A 15,541-nucleotide genomic window follows, 5' to 3' on the forward strand; every position below is an offset into this window, starting at 1 on the left:
CCCCCCCCCTACTTTACAAATACCGTCAAACCGTCGGTTCAAATATTGGTTCTACCGTGAAGTATACTTAGGACATGGGATCGTTGATTCAAGATTTGTCTATGTCCTATACGAGTAAAGATCTGAAAGATCCCCCATCCTAAAGACCCAAACCGCCTAATTAGTATAAGTAAAGCACCCGGCCATAACTAGCGATGAGAACTACACTGCAGACTGCAGAACAGTATTTGAATCGATGGTAGGTAGTTCAGCAACCTAGCTCTAATTCGTTAAATTAGGTTTCCTGTTACCTTGCACGTCTTATATTGCGCGACATATTGCACTGTTCTCTCCATGGTTTGTAGAGGATAAACCCGGGTAGGTATAACATAAATAACGAGGTCTTCACATAAGTAGAGAAGAATGGTTTACTGTAATATTCAGATTAAGTCAGGCAGTAAAATTACTTCCATGGTAAAAGAAAAAATGGAAAATATAACAAAATGAAAGCTATTCTGTGGGATGTAAAATTGATTTCTTGATAATCTAATCAAAAGCCAGAGGGGAATTTTTTTTCTTCCTCTTCAGAAATTTTAAACCAACATTTTATTTTTTATCTCGTTATCTCGTTTTATTTTTATTAGGCAAAAAAAACCTAGAAAAATGGAGGTACATAACTCCTGAAAAAAAAATATATTTTCAAAAGGGGGGGTGGAAAGATTATTCAAGAAAATGTGCACCCTGTCAATTTATTTAATCTGAAGTATGCCTAAAATGTTGTGTTTTGAAGATAAACTCTGTGAGCTCTGAAGATGCGACCCAGATAAAATCTACAGCCAGGAGAACCAACAATCCCAAACCAAACCGCTGGGCACGTAAGGCCGGACTATACACGAATATTTTTAACCAAAATTAATATTTTTAGATGAATTGTTTCTTTTTCATGTGTTAAATGTCAGCATCAATTTCATAAAATTTATCATTGACAAAAAACTGACCAAATTTGCAAGGTGTAAATATTAATACGGGAGAGAGAGGGAAGATTTTACAAATTTAATTAAAATAAAATAAGTGTGTTCCTAGTGGGTTCGGGAATGCTCTGTTCTGTCATCTGGAAACTAAAAATATTTTATTAAAATTAGATTTAAAAAAAATTCATCCGTTTTTTTTAATTCATTGACAAGACTGTCGTAATAATTACACTCGAGTTTTATATACAGGGTGTCCCACATCAAATAAGACCGCGTCAATGGGTCTAAATTACGATTTGGGGGACAAATCAGAAAATTTAAAAAGAATGAATCATTTTGAAACATTTAATAAGGCTAATAGAATTTATTTTTTGCAGAAAATGCTAGATTTTTAGAGTATTATGTGCGTATTTAGGTGTTAAAGATTGGAGATAATCTAATATGATATGGGACGCTCTGTATATAAAAAAGGGACATGCCAGATTCACAACATTACTCTTTAAAACTTCGTAAGCAAAAATAATGAAGATATCCTAGTATTGTAAATTGTTTATCTGAAAGTTAATTGTAATGTATCTTTAAAACTGGCTAGCATCAGAGCCAAAGAAGAAAACTGACAGAATTTGCCATTTTTTCAAGATAGACGATGTCTCTCTTATTGTTGCTGCTCAAAATAAAAAATCGGACATTTTTATGAAACTTAAATTAAATAAATTCGTTCGAGATTAAAAATCTTGAATTTAAACCTTATACAAACGAAAAACGTAAACATACTGGCCAAAAACATATTGTCCCGCATGATAACACAAGACAGTTGAATAAATGAATAACGTGAAATATGCATTTCAGTTTTATTGCCGAAGAAAGAGTAAAAAAATAAGACTTGATAAGAGAGGAATTTATCAATAGTTTAGATAGACTCTACAAATTACAAAACTTGCAACCGCTATATATTTTTCATCAAGTTCTACAACTTTTCATTTCAATAACATATATAGTGTTTTTTTTTCAGTTTTACTCAAATTATTTAAAAGCAGATCGATAAAGTTACTTAATCACTCTGTTGTAGGGTGATTAGGTAACTTATCACCCTACAATGAGACATATTAAGTATGAAATTTGAAATTTTAATAGCAAGGTGAAAAAGTTACTTTTTCGCCCTGTTGTAGGGCGATAAAGTTACTTAATCACCCTACAACGGGAAATATTGGGTGTAACAAATTCCATCAAATTTGAATAAAAAAAATTAGACAAGAGGCAATCTAGTACAGTTACATCGTTGAGATTCCTCCCTTTTAGGAAAACCAACAAATTAAAACTTTTCTAAAATATTATTCACACAAGAATAGGTATTTGAAATTAAAGATATGATTAAAGATTAAATTTAAATATGAAATCTATAACATGAAATTAGGAAAACTTTTTTGTTGTTTCAAAAGTTTATGATTTGTCATACCTTTCATCTATTTGAAATAATTATGTATATCTATATATATATATTAAATGTTTTTTTAACTATTACGTAAGTTGCTGTTTTTAAATTTTACGAAAATTTTACTTTGGCCGAGTTTTACTCCAAACAATGTTTATTTCTGTTTTTAATTTTCCTAATGTCAATGCTAAAAATTAATTTTATTTAAACTTAATAATTCTTTTGCCTAGAAGTGGAAGCGAAATGTTTTAGAAGTTAAATACATATTTTGAAGATAATTTTAGATGATCTGCATTGAAAAAATAAAAGATGGACATCAAAAGCAAATTTTCATCCTTTCTATACTTTTTAACTACACTCTCTATGGGAAAAAGAAAATTTGGACAAAAAACAAATTTTTCATCCACTTTGATACTTTTTAACCAAAAATTTATTTATTTTTCCCAATACAACGAATAAAACCTTAGTAAAACTTGAAAGAGGTAATTAAAGATTATATAAAGAAAATATTCACCCAAAATTACAATAACACGAAACATTAAAAAATGAAAATGATAAAAAAAATGTCCAACCTGCAAAGGGGGCAGCTAGCCACACTTGACAGTCAATCTGTCCATCTTCTCTCTGAAATATAACTAGTCAAGTTCTCCTTAGTTGAGAAGGTAACTAAGTCGGATCAACTAAGCCTAGCTTAACTAAGCATAGATCAACTATTCTAACTTTAAATCAGGTATATAGAATTATATATATAGTAGGTATTTGGTTAGAACTGACTAATTCAGGTTAATCAATAAATGAATGAATGAATGAATGAACAGATAAAAAACTCAATGGAAAATGATCAATGGCTTCATTACAATATGCATTTTCTTTTAAATTGACAGAGCGGAGCTGAAGGTTTAAAACTTAAGGTGTAAGCCGAGTTTAAGATAAAGAAATTTTCGTCTGCAGGTCTTCAACAGATATGAGGGTTTTCAATTATTCTCCAGCATTCATAATTAGAACATTACATAGAATAACTAGAAGCTAAAGATTATGACTCTGAGACTAAAAAACTAATGGAAGTATAAGAATGGTAAATTTTCGAGTTAAAAACATTAATTGTAGTTTTTTCATCTTCTTCAAACATTTTTAAAAACAATATAGAAAAACTGGATTTAACTTAAGTCTCAGAGAAATAAGTCTATATAGCTTAGGTTAAAACAGGGGATTAATATAATTTAATCCGTTATTTGAGCTAAATTTAGTACTTCTACATATTAGAACATATAAATATATATAAAATTGATTCTAAATGCTTGAACTTAACAAAATCTCTCAGAGAACAGATCAAGGTTAAAGTATAAATCTAATAAAAATGAACCGATTTTCTCAGACTGCAACAAAACTTAAAGGGACTGTCCACGTAATTTCTACTGATCTCCCAGAGTTCTGAAGTTCTTAAATTATGTGAATTTGTTTCAGCTGCAATTATCTCTAAAACGTGACACTTCAATTAAAAACGACAATTTTTTAGACAGAAAAACATATTTCTTGCTTTTGTTCAACGAGAATTAAAATTGGGGTTCAAATAAAACTACTTGAACAGTTCCTTTAAGGTTTCGTTAATCCAAGATCACACACAAGCACATGGTTAAAAATTTAGTAAAAAATGCTGCGAATGTGTAGAGGGATCATATCACAGTTAATATTTAATCTACAATTTATATACTTGGTGTTAAACTAATATTTCATATTTTAACTCAGGTTTAGATGAGTAAACGGGAAGTAAAATATAAAAAGATACAAGATGTAAGAGAAGGATATAGGAACCTAGGAATAAGGAAATAGGAACCCAGAGATAAGGATAGAGATCTTTAGGGATACAGGATACAGTATACTAGAATACAGGATACAGTATACTGGAATACAGGATACAGTATACTGGAATACAGGATACAGTATACTGGAATACAGGATACAGTATACTGGAATACAGGATACAGGAACGCAGGGACAAGAAAACAGGAACCTAAGGATACAGGAACATTAGGATAAGAATACAGGATTCTAAGGAAAAGGATAAAGAAACCTAGGGATAAGGATACGGATCCCTAGAGAAACACCATAAAGAATATAGGATACAGAAACCTCGGGAAAATGAATACAGGAACCTAGGGAAACATGAAACAGGAACCTGAGAATAATTATACAGGAAGCTTAGGATAAGGATAAAGGACCCTAGGGATACAAGATACAGGAACCTAGGGATATGGATACATGAATCTAGGAATAAGGATATAGATAAAGGAACCTAGAGATGCAGGAAACAAAAAAACTGAAAAAGGAAATAGGAACTTGATTATTGCAATATATTCGTTTCTAAACCTCTCACTATCTGATCAATTAGTCACTTATTGTACTGTAAATATTAAGTAAACATGCCGAAAACCGGTTAGAAAATAACAGTCTTAGTTTTAATACTTTTTACTGACTTGGATGAAAGAAGAGAGAATAAATGTAATCCATATAATTAATGGTTAAATTGGTTTAAGAAATGAATATTAATATTTGTGACCGGAAGAGCCTTTATTGCATCAATTTGTGACAGGGAATGCATTAAACTCAAATGCATTCAAAAGTTACACTGTAAATAGACCAGAGGCTAGAGTTAATGAGCTAAACATGAATCCTGATTCTAGAATCAAGATAAATAACCGAAATTAAATTCAAAAACGTGCCTGGAGAACAGTGATGTTAGATCAATATTAAAGATGTTAAATACAAGTGTAATTGGAAAGGCACAGTAAACAACAAGAATTTAGGCACAGAGACTGTGATATATTGACCTAAAGCCTAATCTAAGCACTGCATGAGTATTGCAAGTTCCCTGAAGGAGTGCCCACACTTCCCCTGCATGGTTTGTCGCTTGAGAATGGTCGACCTGATCTTCACAAGCTCCCTGTAGCAGTCCAAGCACTTGTTCAACCTCTCCTCCTTAGAGATGTCGACGCCCACGGATGTGGACGGGGTGTCAATGTTGGATTTGATCACAGTCCCAAAATTCTTGAGAACCAATTTAAGCGCACTCGACGCACCGGTTACATAGCTTTCATACTTCGAGAGAAGCAGGTTTCCAATGGGAGGAAGCAGGTTCAGACAAAGATCCAGATTCCAGATGGAAGGACGGAGAATGATAACGGAAAGAAGATCTACGATAACGGCGGGATCGTTAAACTCGACCGCCTGCTCAACGGCGGTTTTGGCATCCTTGGAGTGCCAGAGCTGGCGGATAATGGCGATGTTCCGAGAGCGTTGCATAATGACGGACATGATACTTGTATGATCCTTGAGTATAGAAGAGGTAACCTCGGACTCAGATAAATGGTTTTGAGGCCATTCATATCCAAACTTGTCAATCGGAGGCTGGAGACCAATCTTTAATCCTCCAAACTTCTGTGGCAGAAAATCGGAAGCATTGAGCCCTGTCGGTTTATCCGACATCGATGGAACCATTTCCATCTTGTCAATGGGCTCGGCCCCTGCTCCAGATTCATATTGAGAAAACCCGGATTCGGAGGTACGCTGCGGTCGAACAGCTGTAGGTCTGTCCAGCGGAGTTACAAGCGGATGATATGAAGGAGACGAGTATGGCAGAGATGTGGAAGGATGAGATTTAACTGGGGAAGACGGTTTCACGGGAGAAGAAGGACCGTATGGCACGGAGGAGAGTAAAGACATGTGTTGTGGGACTCCTGGTAAATATTCTTGGTCCGGGGAGTCCTTACAGGCATTCAGGTTCACAGCTGTTCGGAAACTGGCGCGGACCGGAGAGGACGGAAGCTCCCTTGGGACGGATTGAGAGGAAGAGCGTCCTCCCCGCATTTCCGTAGGATCGTAGACGGAAACAGGACGCTGTCCAGAGTGGGGACCGTGTCGCATGTGAAGTTCTTGGGGTTTCATCACGTCGGGGGTAGAAGATACAGATCCTCTTCTGCCTCCGACAACCCCGGAGTGATATCCAGAAGGCATGGCAGGTTGAGAAGCTCTCCGTGTGGGTGACGGAGAAACTTTCTTGTTGAGTTTACTGGCGTGAAAATTCATCGGATCCACTGCTCGTACCGGCATCGGCATTTCAAGATCAGAACCTGGAGGCTCTTCAAAGGGTTCGTCTGGAGGTGGTGGAGTTCTATTGAGCTCCCGGTTCCGGGGTTGGAACACATTCTGATAGTTTCCAATATCTGGGATATCAGCATGGGACACAGCGTCGGAATCTTCTCCCTCTGTCCCTGACTTGTCGGAGGTTTCCTCCGATATCTTGACCTGGGTCGGAGGCCTTTTACCTGCATCAGAACTCTCTTTCACAAAACTCCTTCGAACTGTTTGACCTGGACGGAATGTAACATTCATATTTTCAGCAGTTTTGGGCTCTTTTTCCGGGATATTAACTCCACAGAAGGGCTGAACACGCTTCAAATCAACCACATAGAGAGAAACATGGGTCTGCTGAAATGAAGCCCCGATTAACTGCTGGCTGGCTGTCGCGATATCTGATATTTTAGACCAGCTGACCGGTAGAGAGTCAAAGGATCGACTTGGTTCCCAACCGTGAACCTTGAGATTATCTTGGGTTCCACTGAACAAACATTCACCCTCAGGATGAAAGTAGATACACCGGACAGGTCCTGTATCTCTCTCCGTAGAACCTATCAGGGCAAACTTCTCCAGGTCCCAGAAACTAACGGTCCTGTCCTGGTTAGCTCCGGCCAGCAGAAACTCGTGTGGATGAAACTCAACATCATTGACAGGTCCGGTCTGATTGTTAAACTCATTCATAAGTTTCCCCGCTCTCAGGTCCCACAGCTTAACTGCTCCATCCTCTCCGGCGCTTGCAATCCATTGACCGTCAGGCGAGAACTTGATCGAGTTCACTTTCTGTGCATGCCCTCTGTAAGAGAAGATACATCCTTTTCGCCTGGTATCCCAGAGTTTGATGCATGTGTCCACACTACCAGATGCTAGATACTCACCGTAGGGATGGAACTCTATACAGGTTACTCCTGCCTTGTGTCCTAACAAACAAACTCTATTAATACTAAAGAAAAACATAATATGCATTTTCAATCTTTTTGTCAATTCGAGCTGCAATAAAATATTTTTTTTTGTCTTAGCCTTTAACCACGCATAAATATAGATAGAGGGGAGGGGGGCCATGAAATATATCCCCATGGGGGGGCATGAAATTTTGAGATAGAGTCTATATATTCCTGTATGTGTTCTGACCAGCCTAGCAGCCTCTAGATCCCAGATCTTCAAGTTCCCAGCCTGACTTCCAGCACACACTAACTCCTCAGTATGCCCAAACCTTATACAAGATATTTAGATACGCATTACATTAAAGGGACTGTAAATATAATTTTAAGAGATTCTTCATTTATAGTGAATTGTCCGATTCACACCAGTGCATTTAGAAGCTTTGTCTAATTAAGATTGTAGAAATAATGAGATCTCCATGTTTTTCTTTTTGAAAATAATTATTTTCAATTGTGGTTTCTCTTAAGTATTGACTTTCGGATTACTGTTATAGGAAAAATGGAGGCAATTGATATTTAGAATTTCCTCAGATGTTTTCTTACACATTATTTATAAGATCTATTAGGACATCCTAATAACACAAATGTTACCAGGAAACCACCCCTCCCGGCAACCCTCCGCCTCCCTTAGGAGTACTTGGGTTACAGAGTTAGCATGACATGTGCAATGATACTGTTATGCCCGAGTGGAAGTAGCCGAAGCCGTGAAGCCCCAACTACAGAGGCTTGTATCTATAGCCTGAATTTTAAGAGAATGTTAGGTTTATCCTTATTTCCTCCGACTTTTGGCCGAATTATTCAATTAGATCTTTTATATTTCTATTCCATACTACGAATTATTAGATTGTAATAAAGTTTGTTCAACCACCTCACTATATAAAGTTTTAAAGAGCACCGTAAAAAAAATACGACTACAGTCCCTTAAATCACCGGTGTTTGAACATAATAATCAAAATTTAATTTTTAGAAAAGAAATGCACATTATGAACCCCCTGAAATAAGTAATGAAGATATAAAAAACAGAGAATAAGATAATAAATTTAAAAATCAAGGAATCATTACGATAGCAGAACCAGAATAAGACCAAGGAAATCCAAAAAGAGCCGGCGAGACAAATTAATAAAAAAAAATAGTTAAATAGCACTGGAAAAAGAAGGACAGAAATAACAAAAAAAATGGAAGAAAAAGCATAACAAATAAATGAATAGTAGATAGAAACAGAAAAGAATTGAAAAAGGAAGAAAAAAGTAAACTCCTAAAAATTTTGAAATAAATCATCCCTTCCAGTGATTTTCTGTCGCTAGATTATAAAAGTTAATGAATATTTATGTAAAATACATCAAACAGGGGGGCGGGGATAGCTCTCACCTGACGCTTTCTACTGGTGTAGAATGGCCACTGAGGCTCATTATACAGTTTGGTTTCCCGACTGCCCATAGGTTCACCTTAACAATACAGAGTTAAATTAACACCTTTTTAATAAAAAAAACTCGTATTACAGATGCTCGTGACTTTTGAATGAACAGAATTAAAGAATTAAATTAGTAATTTTTTTCTCACAGGAGAATGGTCCTCATTAGTCGAATCCCGAAGTTATGAAATTCGGTGATGATGATGGACTAAACTTGTAAGTAAAGTAGATATTTAACCCTATAAAAGCTTTAATCTATGTCTCCGACCCAAATTTTAACCTGAGAGACGTGAGCTACAAACTCCTGGAGTTTCCAAGCTCTCCTCCCGTTCCCAGACATCCTGCCACTCTGCTAGTTCTGCAGCAGACGGAGAATCATCTTTTCTGAAATAAAAATACAATAACTGTATGTTCAGTTGAGGAGTAAATGAGCAAAATTGTCCTAATATCTATGTTGCTAAATATTTATCCTGCGCAGGATGTAAAAAAAAAGGCTTGACTATAATACACTGGGTGAAAAAATGTTTGGTTTTAACCCTATAAAGGCTAGGGAGTCTGAATCTATGTTTTTTTCTGAGTGGAGGAGTCCCACCTTAGAGAATAGGTATTGGATTGAAATGCATGTTCATAGCCCAACTTTTCAAAACCAACGCATTGAAAAAAATAGACTGATAGTTTGGGGGCTAAAGAGGGTTGAAAAAAGTGCCAAAAAAGGGTAAAAAAATGTAAAAAATATTTTGTTTGTTTTAAACAAGTATCAAAGTGTGGCACATGTTTCAACATCCATTTTTCAAGGGCTTTTCAAAAATACAGTTTTAGATCTGTAGTTTTTGGCTATTTTCGATTTTTTTTCACTAACCGGACTTTTTACCGCCCTGCACCCTACACTATGCCTAAAAAAATGTATTTACAAAAAATCCTTTCAATTGGACATAAACAATACCCTTTCTAAAAAAATACTGATTTACAGTATAAAATTAAATAAAAACTATTTTTCCATCGAAGATTTATCAATTTGAGAACAAAATCTTTATAATCTGTCCTCGATAAGCTAAACTCATTCTTTCCATTCAAAAGTCACCAGTTCAACCCCGTACAAACTGTTTACCTTTTTATCTTCTCCTCCAGTAACTAGAACTCTGCCAGATCTATGACCAAGGGCCAAACAGTTCACCTAAATAAAAATTTCATTTAAAGAAAATGTTCACGTAATTCATGTTTTATTCGGGTTTGTCCACTTTCACAAAAAAAGATGAAATTGTCAGATATTTCACCGTACTGTAGTTATTTCAATTTTATGCCATATTATTATTCTAACATTTAATTTTCATATCTGTATTTATTTATTTTAGGACAAACCTCCAGTCGAAGCCAATGTTTTTGGCGAAATATTTCGGAAGAAAATTAAATAATTTATAATTCTAGTACACTTGCGATTTGTTTACTAATGATATAAAATGATTCTGCCAGATTAAATTCACAAATTAAGTTACTTAACCAGTAAATAACGAGACAAGACCAAACACATTGACTCCCGGAGTTTCAAAGTTCCCCCCTCCCCTCTCCATCCTCCGACTCTAATACAAACCTAAGAGACATGAGCTACAAGCTCCTGAAGTTTCCAAGCTTCCCTCCCCTTCGCATCCTCCGACCCTAATACAAACCTGAGAGACATGAGGTACAAACTCCTGAAGTTTCCAAGTCCCCTTCTCTCCCTCATAAAAATTTGCGCTACATAGCTTAAATAAAACCTGTTCACTGTATGTAAACCAAGAGGAATGCAGATAACTAAACTATAAGGTACGCAGGTTAATATTAAATACAGAGCTGTCCACAAATCCTGACGGAGAGATAGAAAATATGAAGACTGACAAGTTGTAGAATATACCTCCCAACCCGCTTCAACTTCCTACCTCAAATGAGATTCCTAAATATCATTGATCCATAATCTGATGTTGAAATTAGAACTATTAGAACTAAACTTAAGTTAAATTAAACTTTACAAGTTTAATTAATCCAAGATCAAAGCTTAACCCATGCAGGTTTCGATCTTAACATAAAATCTTAAGATCAGGTTTAAAATCTGATTGATCTTAAGGGTTGAGTCTCCTCTTCCGCGTTGAGCAGTCGGTTCCACTCCCTGGAAACAGGTTTCTGACCCCCTTCGGGTTTCCTACTCCGTGATCCAGGTTTCCAGTAATCATGATCCAGTTCAACCTCTCTCCGTCTCATCTCAATATCCAGTCGGGTTCGTTTCCCCTGCTCCGTCTTGTATTCATTCCCCTGAGATACAAAAAGGTAATTTTTGCAAAAATATCCTTTGAAAAGTTGCTCATTTCGAACATATCCCCCCCCCATCCCGTCAAAAAAAGAATAATTCTCAGCGTGGGATGGGAAATGTTATTTTTCGAACAAGTCGCTATTTTTCTCATTATTTTCAGTTTTTACACAAATTTATCTTTTAAATGAACATACGATAGGATTAGAGGGAATCAATCAATCAAAGGTACACGTGATCTAAAAGTCGCCCCTGTTTGGGAGACGAAGAAAACCAACCGGATTAAGGACCAATATCTTAAAAATCAAAAATCACTTGAAAAAAATTGAGGGATAAAGAAATGATTAAAATGTAAAAATGTATACCCCAGACCTGACTGGTTCTTTTCTGCTCCCGTTGCAGTATTCTTTGCTCTCGATCTATCCTAGGTTCAGGTTCTGCTGAGCTCTCTCTCGGAGGACGAACAAGTTTCTCCTCCCTGCTCTGGACCCGGAGAGCGCGGGATTTGGACGCGTTCTCTTTCTCTAACCGTGCTCTTTGCTCTTCTTCTCTTCTAAGTGCATCTTCTTTTTCCCTTTCCTTCTCTTCCCTTTCTTCCTGAGCTTTCTTCTTCCGGTCTATTCTTGAGGAAGAACGTTTGTTCATCATCAGAAGCTTTATTTTTTCATCTCTTTCCTGCTTTTGAAACATTTTCACAACTTCGGGGATAAAATTGTCTTGTAGTGTTGTACATAGTTCCTTGTCAGTTTTCTTTTTAGATTTCCCCAATCTGTCGGTTAGATCGGTCCAGTCCTGTTCAGTTCTACAAGCTAGATACCAACCCGGAGGTCCTAGGTCCTCTGTCTCCTCCTCATCCTCAACCTTCGTCTTCTTCTTCTTAGTCTTCCCGTTGTCGTTGCTATCACTGGTTTTATCTTTGGTTTTCTTTCGTTTTTTCGGAACTTCCTTGTACAGTCGTGTACCGTAGAAATACCAGTACACCACTCCTTCACTGTCCTGACCTAGTGGTTCAAGTCGTAAACTTTCCACCGGAACATCCTGCACATTCACAATACTTTATCCTACGCAATTTTAAGGGACTGTAAGCGTAATTTCAAGTAGCGTAATATGCAAAGATGGCAATGTCCGATTCACAACAGCATCCTTGAAATGGAAACTTTGTTTAAACAAGTCACTTTTCTAAAGGACCCACAAAAAAATTATGCTTTAAAAATGTTAAACATTAATTTCTATTTATACTTCATTAGACAAAGCTTCTGAAGATATTGGGCATTGCCATCTTTGCATTGATGGTCAATTGAAATTACGCGTTCCGTCTTAAGTCAAGACTCGCATAAAAATAAAGAATACATTAATTACAATTTAATTAGACAAAAGAAGACCATCTGATTTTAACATCGAGTGTTTAAAATATGATAAATTTTCATTAGCTCTTAAAAGAGGATACATTAAATAAAATATTCAAATTATGACTTTTGGGGAGAACTTTTCTCACATCAGCAGGGTATAATATCCAATAGAAATCCCCCCCCCACCCTTAATTTTTAATTTACGGCGAAAATAATTTTGTAGAATAAAGTTCCTTAATTTTGTCAGACACATCGTCAGCTTGAAGTCTTAACTCTGTTAACTGCAGGATAACACGAGCCTGGGAAAATAAAGGATAAAATATTGCTCCTGTAAGGATTATAATGTACACAGGAACTTAAATCAGATGAAATTAACATTTTTTGTCATTTATTGGTTTTTGTTCATCTGAGAAGATTCGAGAGGTAAAGTTTAATAATTAGTACCTGAATTCCACATTACCTAAATATCCCAACAATCCCCACCCCCCTACCCCTCTACATCAATTATGACATATTTGTCTCCTTTACCTTGTCAGGGATTGAAAGATCTGAGAATGAGTCCGTGTTCTCGTCAAAAGGATCCCACAGCGGAGCAATATCTAAATATTAAGGTTCTTGAAATTTATTTTTATTTTATTGAGTTACATTCTAAATATCGAAATCTATTTTTTTATATACATGTCATTCTGTTATTACATTTATTCCCACTCCGCCCCAATATTAGTTTTTGTTTTCGCTCCCTCTCAATGTTTACCCCTCGTATTCGAAATGGCACCATTATCAATGACATTTACGAGTTATGACTTTTTTCACAATTCTCCAATGCATAAGAGATGTAATTGCTGTTAAAGTTTTTTTCTCACTGAATTGGAGAATTAATTATAGGGATAAAATGAAAGAGGGAGTGGAACTTATCACCTGATGCCCAATTTCACCCCAATAAAATCTTCAAAATAAAACCTATAAAAATAATAACACCTGTAAAACTCTCCTCCTGATATTCTTGTAATTCAGAATTTAAAAGTTTCCTGGACAACTAGCTCAGTCAACAAATCAAATACCATGAATTTGTATTGAAAATTATATTAGTTTCTTTACATTACAGACGTAACGTGTGCTTTAATAAATTTTGTATTAATTTCTCGGTTTCTACGTTCAATTATAATCATCAAAATTAAACTATTGATAAAGATCATGAAGATTAAAATTTTTACAACCAACAAAGTATATATAATGTTATATAATTTTCATGAATTTGCATTAAATCTGTCTTATTTTACCAACGGAAGAAAAACCAAGATACTTGGGGAGTATATCAAATATTAAACTAATTGTACTCGTCCTAGGATGAAGACTGAGTAGTTCCTAAGGTATATTGAGTAGTTGGTGGAGGAGATGGTTCTGGCTAGTGATGGAACACAACCTTGGAGAAGGTTTGTAACTAAACTATCAAGGAATCCCCCCGCAAACATGTCCTGGGAAGCCACGCCAAGAACAAGAGCATTCTCCAAATCCTGAAGTAGTGAAATCAACATTGTATAAAGACGGAAGATGTAATTTCACGCGACACCGATCCATCACTTTTATGTTTGTGTGGCATGTCCGATTCACAGCAGTACCCTAGAAAGCTTTTACTGAACAAGAATGAATTAGATCATATCTACTTCAGAAGAGTGTTTATTTACAGTTGTGGTCTGATTATAAAGGGACGAGCAGATTTTTCCCCCAAAAGAAATAGAGTAAAAAAAATCATTATCAAACTCTTTAAAATGTAGAAAAACAAGGTGATTTCAATACTTCTGATCCGATCAAGGTTTAAAGGATACCGTTGTGAATCGTCCATGGCACTCTTGAAATGGATGGTGACTAAAACTTTTTAATGCATTACATTTTTTCGAGATTTTATGAAATTGAGGGAAATGACAGCGGAACGCATATTATATCGAATTCGTTGCCTTATTTTTAACATTTCTCGTCAGATAACGTCATAGTATCGTAACTTATTTTAGAAGTAAGAATAGGATCACAAGCAAATTACAATAAACTTGAATTTACTGAATTTCCAACATTTTACAGGGTAAAGCATCCGACGGCAACGGTTCATCTAGGATTAATGTTCACAATAACACTCGCAAAATACAAATTTAAATACTCATCTGACACAACGTGAATTATCATCTTAAATAAACCCCTAGCTTTACAATAATATCAGTTAAAAGTTTTTAACATTTATTTTATTGAATATTGGTTTCGACAAAATTAATGCAAAATTGTATAAAAAATCATATGATGGGAGCTTCTGGTTTTTTGAAATCTCTATTTTATTGTTCTTGTTTTGCATCATCGACCATATGTTGGCTGACTTTGATAAAGAAAGATTTTTTTGTGACATCCTAACAGATCAAAGTTAATACCTGTATATCAAAGTCCATAGTCCCTAAAGTTTCGTGGAACAATGAACAGAAGTATGCTATAGACGGGATCTCCCGCATATTCTGAACGTCCCCAAACGACATTTCAAATCTTGATAATAGTAAAATATTTTAAAGTATAACATAAGCCTTAATTCGTGTCTGCACTTCTGTAAACCAATGACCCCAAAGTAATGTTTACATTAAGTATAAAACAAAACTGTTTTAATGTATTGTAGATTTCACACCCTCCCTTTACAGTGCAGTGGGCTTCAATTATACTTTGACATATTACTACAGTCGTAGACACCCCTTACGATGAGAAAATGCCCATTTATCATTTACTTTAAGGGTTCGGAAAATTTTATACTTGGAAGTATTATCGGTTAGTATAAATTTGAACTTAAATTCCGTGCCTAGAACTTTGACGACAGGCCAATGGTTACTCATTATTTCGACCACCGAAAAGCATACTTCTCTTTATAAACACTAAAATTAAAAAATTTTAATCTCCTTGATTACATTATTAGGGACTGTACACTTGAGAATAAGTTGGGGAGTACATAATCTAATATCCAAATTCTGCCGAACTGTTTTCGGTAATTTAAACGAACACATTTTAATTGCGAAAGTTTACA

At 35.5% G+C, this 15,541-nt stretch overlaps 3 protein-coding genes across 3 annotated transcripts in view; all 3 read right to left on the bottom strand.

The window, feature by feature from the left end:
* LOC111696676 (solute carrier family 35 member F5) overlaps nucleotides 1–3,408 on the bottom strand; it is a 7,407-nt gene extending 3,999 nt beyond the window's left edge. The window contains exons 1-4 of the mRNA XM_023466364.1: nucleotides 2,955–3,408; nucleotides 1,059–1,097; nucleotides 749–865; nucleotides 291–410 (exon numbers count right to left, since the gene is read on the bottom strand). Of these exons, the coding sequence (XP_023322132.1) occupies nucleotides 291–410; nucleotides 749–865; nucleotides 1,059–1,090 (269 nt within the window). The 5' untranslated portion in view covers nucleotides 1,091–1,097; nucleotides 2,955–3,408. The remainder of the gene's footprint in view (nucleotides 1–290; nucleotides 411–748; nucleotides 866–1,058; nucleotides 1,098–2,954) is intronic.
* A 1,311-nt stretch (nucleotides 3,409–4,719) lies between these two features.
* Nucleotides 4,720–10,923, bottom strand: LOC111696677 (katanin p80 WD40 repeat-containing subunit B1). Its single transcript, XM_023466365.1, has 6 exons — nucleotides 10,900–10,923; nucleotides 10,530–10,580; nucleotides 9,974–10,039; nucleotides 8,823–8,899; nucleotides 7,629–7,726; nucleotides 4,720–7,433 (listed from the first exon to the last, which is right to left on the bottom strand). The coding sequence occupies exons 1-6, from the start codon at nucleotides 10,921–10,923 to the stop codon at nucleotides 5,218–5,220; spliced, it is 2,532 nt and encodes an 843-aa protein (XP_023322133.1). The 3' UTR covers nucleotides 4,720–5,217.
* On the bottom strand, nucleotides 10,586–15,331 carry LOC111696666 (cat eye syndrome critical region protein 2 homolog). Its single transcript, XM_023466354.1, has 8 exons — nucleotides 15,314–15,331; nucleotides 14,907–15,018; nucleotides 13,858–14,006; nucleotides 13,471–13,520; nucleotides 13,021–13,091; nucleotides 12,726–12,791; nucleotides 11,516–12,181; nucleotides 10,586–11,148 (listed from the first exon to the last, which is right to left on the bottom strand). The coding sequence occupies exons 2-8, from the start codon at nucleotides 15,006–15,008 to the stop codon at nucleotides 10,942–10,944; spliced, it is 1,311 nt and encodes a 436-aa protein (XP_023322122.1). The 5' UTR covers nucleotides 15,009–15,018; nucleotides 15,314–15,331; the 3' UTR covers nucleotides 10,586–10,941.
* Nucleotides 15,332–15,541: the final 210 nt, after the last annotated feature.

This window comes from Eurytemora carolleeae, unplaced genomic scaffold, assembly GCF_000591075.1.
Source record: "Eurytemora carolleeae unplaced genomic scaffold, Eaff_2.0 scaffold256, whole genome shotgun sequence".
In the NCBI taxonomy this organism is placed as follows: Eukaryota; Metazoa; Arthropoda; class Copepoda; order Calanoida; family Temoridae; genus Eurytemora; species Eurytemora carolleeae.

Bases quoted from the DNA above. Each gene is read 5' to 3' on its own strand.
- LOC111696666 (XM_023466354.1), bottom strand. From the start codon at position 15,008: ATGTCGTTTGGGGACGTTCAGAATATGCGGGAGATCCCGTCTATAGCA. The intron at 13,092-13,470 runs GTGTTATTATTT...CTTAATATTTAG, and splicing joins TCAGGAGGAGAGTTTTACAG to ATATTGCTCCGCTGTGGGAT. The intron at 12,182-12,725 runs GAACTTTATTCT...GTGAATGTGCAG, and splicing joins ATGTGTCTGACAAAATTAAG to GATGTTCCGGTGGAAAGTTT.
- LOC111696677 (XM_023466365.1), bottom strand. From the start codon at position 10,923: ATGTTAAGATCGAAACCTGCATGG. The intron at 10,040-10,529 runs GTTTGTATTAGG...ATTTTTATTTAG, and splicing joins TTGTACCTCATGTCTCTCAG to GTGAACTGTTTGGCCCTTGG. The intron at 8,900-9,973 runs GTAAACAGTTTG...TGTATTGTTAAG, and splicing joins CTGGAGGAGAAGATAAAAAG to GTGAACCTATGGGCAGTCGG.